Genomic DNA, 13,878 nt, shown 5'->3' with positions numbered 1-13,878 from the left:
AAACGACAAAGATTATTACAACTGTAAGAATGCTATTATAAAAAAGACAATAATAAAGAACAAGTGTTGGTGAGGATGTAGAGAAAACTCTCTCCTGCATTGCTGGTAGGATTATAAATTAGTGCAACTAATATAAAACAGTCTGGTGATTTCTCAAAAAAATTAAAAATAGAACTACCATGTGACCCAGCAATTCCACTTGTGGGTGTTCACCAACAAAAATAGAAAACACTATTTAGAAAAGATCTATGCAACATATACAATGATAGCCAAACCCCACCAACTTCAGCATTGTTCACAATACCAAGATATGGAAGCAACCTGGTATCCATCAATAGAATGAATGGATGAAAATAATGTGGTACATACACACAATGGAATATTACTCAGCAATAAAAAATAGTAAAATCTTGTCATTTGTGATGAGCTTAGACAGTATTATGCTAAATGAAATAAGTCAAAGACAAATAGCATATGATTTCACTTTAATGTGGAATCTAAAACACAAATAAAAGTAAGCAAAACAAACTCATAAATACAGAGAACAAACTGATGTTTGCTAAAGGGGAATTGGGTGAGAGGATGAGTAAAAAGAGAGAAGATTAAAAAGTACAAATTTCCAGTTTTAAACTAAGTCATAGCTATGCAATATACAGCATAGAGCATATAGTCAATAATATTATAATAACTTTGTATGGTGACAGTTAGTAGACTTATTGTGGTGATCATTTCATAAGGTATATAAATGTTGAATCAGTATATTGTATACCTGAAACTAACAATGTATGTGAACTATAACTTTAAAATTTTTTAAATATATTTAAAAATTTTAAATAATAAAACAAAAATTAATCAAACAAACAAAAAAGCATATTTGGGTAGAAATTATTTAGATTCTAACTCAAACAAAGCTATAAGAATATAAAATCTGTAAGATAACTGAAAGTTAAATACTGGATATCTCATGATGTCAAAATTAATTGATTTTTAAAGTGTGTGTTAATGGTATTGTGATTTTTAAAAATATATTTTTATTTATTTCAGAGAGGAAGGGAGAGTGATAGAAACATCAATAATGAGAGAGAATCATTGATCGGCTGCCTATTGTACACCCCCTACTGGGGATCGAGCCCACAACCTGGGCATGTGCCTTGACTGGAATCCTTCAGTCCACAGGCTGATGCTCTATCCACTGAATCAAATCGGCCAGAGCTTGTGATTGTTTTTTAAAAAGAGCCTTTGTCTATAGAGAACAGGCTGACCACTGTCAGAGGGGAGGAGACTGAGTCATGGAACTGGATGAAAACGGTGAAGGAATTAAGAAAAGAAAAAAAAACAACACACACCTAAAAATCTCATAGACACCAACAACAGTAAGGTGATTACCAGAGGGAAAGGGAAAGAAGGGGGAGGTGGGGGAAGGTAGAAGAAGGTATAGGAAGGATAAAGGGTGATGGAAGGAGACTTGACTTCGAGTGGTAAACACACAGTATTAATAGAACTGTATTCCTGAAACCTAACTTTATTAACCAATATCACCCCAATAAATTCAATAAATTAAAAATATATAAAATCTCTGCCCTAACTGGTTTGGCTCAGTGGATAGAGTGTCAGCCTGCGAACTCAAGGGTTCCTAATAATGTGCATAAAAGAAAACCTATCAAGCTAACAATGTCCATTTACCAGTTCCCCTTGTAGCTAGAAAAAACTTGTGGTATGGAGCTAAAGCACTTACAGAGAAAGCATATAACTAACTGCCTATATTAGAAAAAAAGTGATCTCAATTAATTCCTTATTTCCATATTAAAATTTTAAAAAGTACCCACATAGAATAAGATAAAATTAAACTCAACTACACATATAGCCAGTAATAATGACCACATATACTATGAGAGTTTTTTAGCAAAAAAAAAATTTTTTTTTTTTTAACTGCTGCTTAGACCTGGCAATGCTGCCCTTGAAAGAAATGGATTCCTCCCTCTATCACTGGGGCTTGCTAACTCAGTTCCCCTCCTCACTGCTACATATTCACAATTTTTACTTCTAAACCCAGGTCTTTGGTCACATAACTGCAAGGGAGACTAAAAATATGAATCGTATGATTTCACTGAAAAGACAGAATCCAAATGTGGGAAATTATCAAAATATAAGAAGGGCATCCAAGATGTTGTACAGCCACAAATTATAACTGTCCAATACTTACATTAATATCTTTAAGATCTTAACCTCAAACATTTTACACAAGACATCTATATACAATTACATTTAATTGCTCATCATCACTTCTTAGTCATACTTACTGAACGGGCACATTTTTTGGGGGGACTGTTAGAAAGTCCATCCAGTTGCCCATGTTCACCAAGAAATCCTGTCACTTGGTCCAAGAAAGAAGATACGTCTAACTGGTGCCATTCTACTAGCTTCTGACCTAAAAATAAAAACCGGGATATATAAATATAATAAAATCAACATATCAACATTCTCATTAAGTGTTTTTAATTGGCATTTGCATAATTAAAGTTTTAGGAACGCATATTCCCACTGTTAGGACTCAGGGCAATATAGTCCTTAAGGGCCACAGGAGAACAAAGAACAAGAACTTGTCCAAGCTCCCCGCCACAGGAGTCAAAAATCAGGAAAATTTGCTGGACACCAGGAATCAGACTATATAAGGAATTAAAACTGTCCTAAAAATGCCTGATCGCAATCCACATTCCAAGCCCACCAACTCAGCCTCCTAGACCCACTGATGACAAGAGCCATTGACTGCATATAAAGATGAAACTCCAGCTCTTGGGGACAGACATCATCAACCCAATATCCCCTTGGCTCAGTGCTATGCAGCCCTTCCCTTTGGATATCCCTTCCCCATCCCACTTCTTAAATAAATTCAAATTTTCTTTATCCACTATCTGAAATGGCTATTTAGCCTGCCCAAGTACCACCATGTTAACCTTTCACCCACCCTTCACCAGTTTAAATTATATAGTGTTTTCATAACCCAAAGAATTCATCGATTATAGTCAACCTAAGATTCTCAGCCATCTGGCAACTTCTTTATCTTCAAATATCATTTATTGGCATTTAGAAAGAGATTAAAACAAAGCAAAATCTTGATAAAACTTAATTCATTAATAATAAAACCAGTTCTACCCTCCACTTCTTCACTGGGATTACAACCGGAACCTGAGCAATCTTAATATTTTAATAATAGAAAACCCAAGGGGATTCCTTAAAATATGACAAGATAAAAGTTATTTTTAGAAAGTACAGAGCTGCAAAAATATAAAATACTATCATTCCCCCAAATTGTCAGAAACAGACTCCCTAACATATTTCAATAGATGTTTAAATAATTCTAAAGAAACTGAATAAAAACCCTTCACCTAAATTATTACAAAGATTTCCGAAACTGAATCCAGTCAAGTATTAAAGTAACTGAAAAATAAGTCATAGGTCAATTGTTGTAAACTGATATAAAATAAATATTACCTGTCCGTGGATCCAAGATGGAAACATAGGGGAAATCCCCTAGCTTATAAAACTGTATGTATCTCTGACCTTCCTCACTGTCATGATAAACCTGTTAAATCATTGATATAAAGAAAAGTCAACCTCTAAAAAGGCATTAACTGTATCCTCGTTATATACCAACAATTCTCCAAATACACTTTTAGCATAGGTTAAGATTCATTGCTACATTAGAGAGAAAAATGGAAGTAATCTGGTGGGAACTACCTCAACTCCCTGTCCTCCGTCCCTGTGAACCCTTATATGTCAATCCATTTTTCCTCCCTTTCCAGTTCAGAAGAGATATTGCTCTTTCTGATCAAGTTATCTGTCCACCCATATTATTCCAAACTCTATCATATACATCTTAATAAATCACTACATACTGAGACGATAAGCTTGAATGGCTAGCATAGTGCTAGTCAGAGAGATGCTCAATCAATAGTTGCGGAAGAGCCCAGCTGGTGTGGCTCAGCGGTTGAGCATTGACCCAGAGCCAACAGATCACTGATTCTATTCCCGGAGAGGGCACATGGCCGGATTGTGGGCTCTATCCCCAGTAGAGGGTGTGCAGGAGGTAGCTGAATGATGATGCTTCTCTCTCATTAATGTTTCTATCTCTCTATCCCTATCCCTCTCCCTTCCACTCTCGCTATTAAGAAGAAAAAAATCAATACAAACATATTTTTAAAAAATAGTTGTAGAAGAAAAATTTACCATTCAAAAAAATATTGAATTTAGGGAACCTGTAAAACATGAATGAATAAATAAATAACATTAACAGCGAGCACCCTGACCAGTTTGGCTCAGTGGATAGAGCGTTGGCCTGGGGACTCAAGGGTCCCAGGTTAGATTCCAGTCAAGGGCATGTACCTTGGTTGTGGGCACATCCCCGTTAGGGGTTGTGCAGGAGGCAGCTGATCGATGTTTCTCTCTCACCGATGTTTCTAAATCTCTATCCTCTCCCTTCCTCTCTGTAAAAAATCAATAAAATATATATTTTTAAAAATAAATAGCATTAATAGCATATCTTATAGAGGAAAAAATTAAGTTCATTCAGATGTTTTTATTTTAAAATTCTTCATAAAAAATATAAAAATTTGAACAAAATTATCTAACCTTAGCTTGGTAATTTACATAAAAAGAAAATAGAATCAGCAAGATTAAGTGACATGTCTAAGAAATATAAATAAAAAGTATAAAACTCAAGCTAAAAATCCAAGCCTTAGTCAAATGTTTTTCCATTACTGAAGATCTTCTACATTCACACTGTCAATTATAACAACCACTACAACATGTGCTACTGAAGTACTTGAAATGTGACTGACTGGTCTGAACTGAGCAGTTCTGTATGTATAAAATATACACACCACATCTTAGAGACTTCACACATACACATTCAAAAGCCAAAACATTTCATTAAGATTTTAATATGTTTGATATTAGATATATTGATTTTAAAACATTAAAATTAATTTCACCTATTTCTTTTGACCTTTTAAAATGTGGCTACTAGAGCATTTTTCATTAAATATGTGGCTCACATTATATTCCTACTAGAGGTCTGTTGCACGAGATTCGTGCACTGGGGGTGGGGGAGAGTGTCCTTCAGCTGGGCCCGCACCCTCTCTCAGTCTGGGACCCCTGAGGGATATCTTGCTTCCAGGGGGATCGGGCCTAAGCCAGCAGCCAGACATCCCTCCCGCAATCCAGGGCTCTCGCAGTCCGGGGCTCTCACAGTCTGGGACCCCTCACTCCTTACCTCCCACCACTACCGCTGAACTCGCCAGCCATGAGCCCCGCTTCTGGCTAAGCAGTGCTCCCGCTGTGGGAGCACACTGACCACCAGGGGGCAGCTCATGCGTTGAGCCTCTGGCCCCTGGTGGTCAGTGCTCTTCATATCAACAAGTCGATTTGCATATTAGGGTTTTATTATATAGAACTGAATAGTATGGCTATACACTCTATCAAGATATTTTAGGTCATCTGAGATATGAACATTATATAGTTATGCAGCTTGGTTCTTTCTTTCCTTCCCTCAAGAGTTCTTCATTGTTGCCCTAATTTTCACTTGTCCTTACTATTTCAGCCATTATGTGTGGTTTTACCTTTACATATATCATAATTTAACTCAGTTATTAAAATTTTTGCAGTTTATTAAATTCCTCCTTCTCAACATCCCATACTACAAAAGTAAAATGCTACTAAAACCTTAATTCTTCTCACCTGCCAGAAAATGAAATGTTCCCGGATAATATTTTTCACAGCATCATTGCTCCATACATCACGGTTGAGGCACTGGCATGCAAAGTCTTGTACATTTTGAATGTTTATCATCAGCCACTTATTCTGCATCTGCCCACACTCTTTGGCCTATAAGAGTAAAGTTACAGAACACCTGTTAGAAATAATTTCTCCTTGGTAACTGATATGTTTCAGAGTTCAGAAACTGTTATCATTTAAACACTACTAAGTTTTTCCCCTCAAATATAACATCTAGAGTTTTTGGTATATATATATATATATAAAATGTAAAATAATTTACATTAAATGGTATAGATACATATAATTATACTGTCCATTTTCAAGCATTTTTCAGACTTAAATAAACTGTTATTATTATAATGGCTGGACTTTTATTGTACATTTAAACATCTGAAAAAAAATTATACAAACTTAAGGTCAAGTCACAAAATTCTATCACATTATCTCTTTCAACCCCTATTAGGCATGTACTATTTCATAGGATCAATCACCTTAAATATTTCTGTAAAAGCTGCTAAGGGTTTTTTCTCTTAGGTTTGTTTTCCTAGGAGATTTTAAAGAATGAGATTATAGAATCAAAGAATGTTTCAGAATGATTTTTTTAAAAAACCCCAATTTATAGCACAAATATTAATCATGAATGAGTACTTTTTACCTAATAGTTCGTTGTCACCTTAAAAACCTAAAAAGTTGCTGAATACAAAGATTGGCAGAAAAGCAAATGAGCGAGCAAATGCTTCCTTAAATCTTTGTATAGAAACAATGAAATGAAAGCCATAGTTTTGAGTAATTTTGTCTTAGAACAATATTATTTCCCATACCAGACTGGCACAGATCTTCAATTAACTCAGGTTAATAACAGTTGAAAAACATACATCATTTTGGAGGTAATGAACAATGTAAGACTATCTTCTGCTTTAAGAAGGTTTACACAGTCTTACAGATAACTATTATCCTATTTTTTATATGAATCCTCCAGAAAAAAAATCATTTTCTGATATTTAATGTTGATTCCACATGTGAAAACTCAAGTTCAAAAAGGAATCCCTGATTTGAGCCAGAAAGCTGCATATAACTAGTCAAAAACTTATTTTAAAATATATAAATACTAGAGGCCTGGTGCACAAATTTCAGGGTGGGGTGGGGTGTGTCCCTAGCCCAGCCTGCACCCTCTCCAATCTTGGACCCCTGGAGGGATGTCCCACTGCCCATTTAGGCCCGATCCCATCGGGCCTGCAGGCGAAGGCAGTTCAAAGACGAGGGTATGCAGTTCATAGCCCAAGGCATGCAGTTCACCCCTAACTGCCTTCCCTGCCCCCAAATGCCCTCCCCTCCAGTCCTGGTCACCCCCCAACTGCCCTCTCCTGCAGGCCTGGTTGCCCCTAACTACCCTCCCCTGCCAGCCAGGTCACCCCTAACTGCCCTCCCTGCCAGCCTGGTTGCCCCTAACTGCTCTCTCCTGCTGGCCTGGTCGCCTACAACTGCCCTCCCCTGCTGGCCATCTTGTGTCCACATGGGTTGGCCATCTTGTGTGTTGGAGTGATGGTCAATTTGCATATCACCTCTTTATTATTTATCCCTTACTCCTATAAAGTAATAGTGTTCAACTTACTTCCTTACCTATAGCATTCACATAGGTTTGATAAATGAGTGATAAATGTATACTTATATACCTTAACTAAAGAAAAAGTATTTGAGAGGGAAAAAAAATTTTTTTTAAACAAATTCACATTTTATTTACGTCAAAATAAACTGTACAAAATTGACTTTCTTCACTAAAAATAACAGCAATATTTTCTGTATTATTCCTAGATAAACTACAAAACACATTTTTGTAGGTTGTCTAGGTTTTACTTATAAATCAAGACGAGGCAGTAGATATAATCATGGAAAAAGACAGAATAAAAAAGACCAATTTGTTGTCAATATCCATGGCCTCTGATCCTGTCTTGACCATGAAACAGAAGTGTTCAACATATACTTACTAAAAAGCTTATGAAGATATAGGCTCAACAAAGGAATGTAAACAGCAACACCCAGATGTGGAAAAATGGCAGGTTCTTCCTTCAATGTTTAACAGTAACTTGTTTAAGATTATCGAATAAAGACAAAATCTATACTGAAATCCTTGTTTGGCAAGCTCACGTTTCTTTCACTATCTGATAATTTAACTGTTCATTACAGATTTTTAATAGCATACTTAAAACTCTTGCTATTCAAAGGTTAGTCATGAGCTTCATTGTAAAATTTTATGAAATGTTTTTCCCCCCCACCTTCTCAAAATTGATTTCTTCAAAGAACTGGTAACTCAATACCCAACAACTGGATCCACAGTGATAATAAATGTTATGTCTAAAATGACTTAACTAAAACAATTCCAAAGTGTCATTAGCAGAGATCACGCAGAAGTGCAATGTGGCACTTTCAACGCTACCGAGAGGGAAAAATTTAATACACATTTCTATAACAGGGTAAATGTACATAAGTCTGCCTAAAACTACAACACAGAGGAGGAAAAAAAAACTCGAGTTTAAAAATGATGGTCATTTGCTTTTGTTTTTAAAAATTCATTTATTCACATTTATGCTTTAATTCAGATTCATTCATTCAACAAATAAACTTTCTGAGTACCTATCATGTTTCAGGTATAGCTATAGATGCTGGAATTAGAGCAGCTACCAAAACACAAAATCCCTGCCTTCATGAAGCATACATTGGAGAGAAACCTTATATCAATCAATATGACACTAATTTACTGCTGGAAGGAAAAGCCCAAAGACATGAATTTTATGCAAAGCAACAATGTTTAGAGGGAATATAAGAGTCTTACACAAATGATGAACTTTCCCTCTTGGAATCTATTAGACTGTTCAGAATCAACACTCAAAAGCCGTTTTATGAAGACCCAAGAACAAGTGTGACTACATCAAATAGAGACGTTTGTGATATGACTTATCTGTGACAAGGGGAAACAGTGAGAGTATCTCTCCCAGTCCCAGACAGATCAGTAAAGAAAAAACAAACAAACACAAAGAAACAGAATAGCCCTAGCTGGTTTGGCTCAGTGGATAGAGCATCAGCCTGCGGACTGAAGGGTCCTGGGTCCAATTCAAGGGCACATGCCGGGGTTGTGGGCATGATCCCCAGTGGGGGATTGTGTAGGAGGCAGCCGATTGGTGATTCTCTTTCATCATTGATGTTTCTCTCCCTCTCCCTTCCTCTCTGAAATCAATAAAAATATATTTTTTAAAAAATACAAAGGAAAAGATATAATAATAGGTATACATAAGGTCAAGAAAAAAAATATTAAAACTAGAGGCCCATTGCATGAAATTTGTGTCCCTCAGCCCAGTCTTCACCCTCTCCAATCTGGGACCCCCTTGAGGGATGTCCAACTGCCCAGCAGGATCAGGCCTAAACGGGCAGTTGCACATCTCTCTCACAATCCAGGACTGCTGGCTCCCAACTGCTTGCCTTCATGCCTTCCTGACTGCCCCTAACCACTTCTGCCCACCAGCTTGATCACACCCTAACCTGATCACTCCCCTGCCAGCCTGATTGGTGCCTAACTGATCCCCTGCCAGCCTGATTGCCCCTATCTGCCCTCCCCTGCAAGCCTAGTCCCCCCCGAACTGCTCTCACCTGCAGGCCCGGTCACCCCCAACTTCCCTCCTCTGCCAGCCTGGTCACACCTAACTGCCCTACCTTGCAGGCCTGGTCCCTCCCAACTGTCCTCCCCTGCTGGCCATCTTGTGGCACCCATCTTGTGTCCACATGGGGGCAGCCAGCTTTGATCATATGAGGGCAGCCATCTTGTGTGTTGGAGTGACGGTCAATTTGCATATTATTCTTTTATTAGATAAAAGAATAATATGGGTGCATGGGTGAGGGCCAACTGGTTTGCTCTGAAGGGTGTTCCAGGTCAGTGGGGATTCCCTTGTGGCATAGGGCGGCTTGGGTGCGGGGCCTGTAGTGGTTTGCACGCCGGCCACACTGCCCGGCAACCCAAGTGGAGGCCCTGATATCTGGGATTTACTTAACTACTATAATTGAAACTTTGTAGCTTTAGGCAGAGGCCAAGGCCGGCCAGGGTGGGTGGGAAGCTTGGCTTCCTCCATTGCCAGGGAAACCCAAGCCTCCTGCTCGCTCTGTGGTCACAGCCATCTTGGTTGGATTAATTTGCATACTCACTCCTGATTGGCTTGTGCGTGTGGCTTGTGGGTGTAGCAGATGTATGGTCAATTTGCATGTTTCTCTTTTATTATTGTAGATATGCACAGTACTTTTTTTTTTTTTTAAATATATTTTATTGATTTTGTACAGAGAGGAAGGGAGAGAGATAGAGAGTTAGAAACATCGATGAGAGAGAGTCACCGATCAGTTGCCTCTTGCACACCCCCTACTGGGGATATGCCCGCAACCAAGGTACATGCCCTTGACCAGAATCGAACCCAGGTCCCTTCAGTCCCCAAGCCGACGCTCTATCCATTGAGCTAAACCGGTCTCGGCTGCATAGTACTTTTTAATGGAAATAGTTATTTTATTCCCCCCCACACTGGTTTGCTATATTTGCCAACTTTGAATAAAATTAAATATAAGTTATGTATAAAGTTTATTTTTTAAAAGTTTATCTTAAATATTTTGTTACTGAATTGGTTCTTTATATTTTTAGCTAAAATAGTTTTACTTACTAGCAGGACTTTTTTTGGGGGGCAATTATGAATCTTTTATTTTTTTAATTTTTTAATTTCTTCGTTGATTAAGGAATTACATATGTGTCCTCATCCCCCCATTACTAGCAGGACTTTTAAAATTAGCAAAGTATTCTTAGTAATTACGACTAGGTACATGTGAATTAAATGATAACAAATAAATATGCATTTATAATGAAAATAAGGACTATTATGGAAATTGTTCTGATTCTTTCTGAACCATATAAATTTAGATTAGTGAAAATATGAATAAATTATTGCCAACAATGCAGGTCATGAAATACAAAGAAAAAAGGTGATGTAACTTTAAAAAAAAGAACAAAAAAATCAGACAGTAATTTCAAAAAAGATTCACAGTTTACTTCAATGAGTTCAAAGTGACAAGATTAAATCAACCACAGAGTTATTTGTTAAGCCCTAGAGCAACTCAAAAGCTAATGAAAAGGAAAACATGTCAAAACAAACAGATCATTGTTGTCTTTTACATTGCTGCTACTCTCTCTCAGTGGCTATATTGTCACTAGAACATTAGAAAGGATAGGCAGACAAGCACTTGGAACACTAGAAAGTATAGGCAGCTACCGGGTTAAGATCATGAGGGAAGGATGAAGGAAACTGAGAAGGTATCTAACTTGACATATTTGAATTGAGAAAGACCAAAGACTTCCTCAACTCTAGACTTTTTACGAGACAAAAAGAAATATTTTTTTTAATCCTCACCAGAGGATATTCTTCCATTGATCTTTTTTTTTTTTTTTTTTTAAGAGAAAGAGAGTGTAAGAGAGAGAGAAATGTGGATGAGAGAGAGACATATTGATTGGCTGGATGCCTTGAGGGCCTGGGCCAATGGGAACCTATAACCAAGGTATATGCCCTTTTACCAGAATCAAACCCGGGACCCTTTGGTCTGCAGACACTCTATTCACTGAGCCAAACCCTTTAAAAAAATGTTTTGATTTCAGAGAGAGGAAGGGAGAGGGAGAGAGAGAGAAACATCAATGATGAGAATAATCTATCGGCTGCTTCCTGTACCGCTCCTCACTCCCCTGGGGGTTGAACCTGCAACCTGGGCATGTGTCCTGACCAGAAATCAAACTGTGACCTCCTGATTCATGGGTTGACGCTTAACCACTGAGCCACACCAGCTGGGCAAAAGAAACCTTTGTTTAGTCAATTCACCATCATTTGGATCTTCTGTTACATGCAGCCAAACCCTTTCAGGTTTTCCAATTCAGAAAAATTAAAACTGAAGAACAAGCTTATGGTTAAATTTCTTAACCTACATGACTCATTTAGGCTAGTGTATGAGTATGTCAAGGAAAAAAAACTTTTTTTAAACTATCATAATTCACTTTCAAATATGTAGCTGTAGCTACCAACATATTTTTATGGTTATTGTTTGGCCTACTTTATTCTAACAGATAAGACTTAATCTTAAATGTAATTGATTTACATCAATGCAAATGCCATTCTAATGCAAAAGAGCATTAACAAGCTATTTAATACACAAAAGCAAGCTGTTTGAACACCTCAACAGAATATTTAAAATCCTATCTAAATTCACTCACTTAAAAAATACTAGGTCCTATTAAATGCCAGAGACTAGGTCCCAAGATTTACCAAAACAAAAAGATGCACATTCTCTCTGCCCTTATTAAGCTTATAATTCAGCAAATAATCAAATAAACTTGCTCTGGGAAGTTTTTCTTTGGAATTAACCAAGTTAAAGCCAAGAAGTAAGTCAGAATGTATTCTGCAACTAGAGATATTCTTTTAAAATACACTGCCCTAGCTGGTTTGGCTCAATGGATAGAGTATCGGACATCGAATTGAAGGGTACTGGGTTCAATTCCAGTCAAGGGCATATTTCTGGGTTGTGGACTTCACCTCCAGTAGGAGTTGTACAGGAGGCAGCCAATCAATGATTCTTTCTCATCATTGATGATTCTATCTCTCTTTCCCCTCTTCCTTCCTCTCTAAAATCAATAAAAATATATTTTAAAAAATACACTAAGAACCCTCTTGAAATGTGGGCAAAAGATACCTACAAACAGTTCACAAATAGCCAACAAACACATGCACACTATTCTCAGTAGTAATCAAAGATATGTAAACAGTAAAAAAGTAAGATAATAAAAGAACTATCAAAATGGCAGATTCTAAAATGATACTACACAGGCTAATAAAATATTTTCATCAAGCAATCTCATATACTGCTGGTACAAATATAAATTAATGTATCCCTTTAAGTATCTCTCATGTCATACTTAGTAGGATGCCAATTCCCTATACAGTATACTGAAACCTTTTTTATTCCTCTTAGAAAAAAAAATGGCATTGAAAATGCAGAAAAATTCATAACTAAAGCATAGAATTTCCAACTACTTACTGTTTCAAAACTGCCCTTATGCATCAAATCAATGGGTGGCCGAAACAGATCTGCCAGGGTAGTTAGTTTCTTATCTATGGCTCCTCCATTTCTTAACTCTTGTTCTTGCCGAACTGAAACACAGAAGGATGAGGAAGTTTCAACTAACCATAAAAGGAATAAATCTAACAATATAAAAAACATGTATCAATTGCAAGAATTACTGAACAATGTACTTGACCTCAAATTGCAATTATTAGCCGAGACCGGTTTGGCTCAATGGATAGAGCGTCGGCTTGGGGACTGAAGGGTCCCGGGTTCGATTCCTGTCAAGGGCATGTACTTTGGTTGCGGGCATATCTCCAGTAGGGGGTGTGCAAGAGGCAGCTGATCGATGACTCTCTCTCATTGATGTTTCTAACTCTCTATCTCTCTCCATTCCTCTCTCTACAAAATCAATAAAATATATATTTTTTAAAATTGCAATTATTAAATGCTAATTCTGAAAAAAAAAATGCAAAGCAAGGTAGGAAGGGAGTCTTAAAACTTGGTGATGGCTTTCTACCCAAAGGTAAGAATAAAAGCAGAAATGTGTATTAGTTTTACAATCAAAGTAGTTCCTTCACATATTGAAAACTTTATTGTAAGAGAAAACTTTCAACTCCATTTATCTAGTTCTAAAAGTGATCTTAATTTACCTGTAGTTTCCAGCTATATTCCCAATCTTCAAAGTTTCTGGCAATAGTAAGAATGACCACTGCTATCACCTTCTCCTGGCAGGGCACAGGATTCCCTGGATGACCTGAGTCAGTTTGGGTTCCCCTTCAACACTCCCCAAAGTTACAAGATCTACTTGTGCTTTAATGGGCTCATTATAAATCAACTATAAAATCAAACATGGTCCAAGAATTTCTCTTATATTCCCTCAAATGTAACTGTCCTCTTTACAGTTTCATTGCTAAATCAGTACTAATTCCTCTAAAAGTTTAAGATCAATATTCTCATTCTAACTTATTCCACAGA

The 13,878-nt window shown here is 37.1% G+C and overlaps 1 protein-coding gene across 2 annotated transcripts in view; it reads right to left on the bottom strand.

The window, feature by feature from the left end:
• UBXN7 (UBX domain protein 7) overlaps nucleotides 1–13,878 on the bottom strand; it is a 61,708-nt gene that overhangs the window by 10,844 nt on the left and 36,986 nt on the right. For both annotated transcript variants that reach the window (XM_084871672.1, XM_084871671.1), the window contains 4 exons: nucleotides 12,877–12,989; nucleotides 5,737–5,883; nucleotides 3,493–3,583; nucleotides 2,301–2,428 (listed from right to left, as the gene is read on the bottom strand). In XM_084871672.1, coding sequence (XP_084727798.1) covers nucleotides 2,301–2,428; nucleotides 3,493–3,583; nucleotides 5,737–5,883; nucleotides 12,877–12,989 — 479 coding nt within the window. The remainder of the gene's footprint in view (nucleotides 1–2,300; nucleotides 2,429–3,492; nucleotides 3,584–5,736; nucleotides 5,884–12,876; nucleotides 12,990–13,878) is intronic.

This window comes from Pipistrellus hanaki, assembly GCF_964339955.1.
Source record: "Pipistrellus hanaki genome assembly, chromosome: 2".
NCBI classification, from domain to species: Eukaryota; Metazoa; Chordata; class Mammalia; order Chiroptera; family Vespertilionidae; genus Pipistrellus; species Pipistrellus hanaki.
This window is presented reverse-complemented; position numbering and strand designations above follow the sequence as displayed.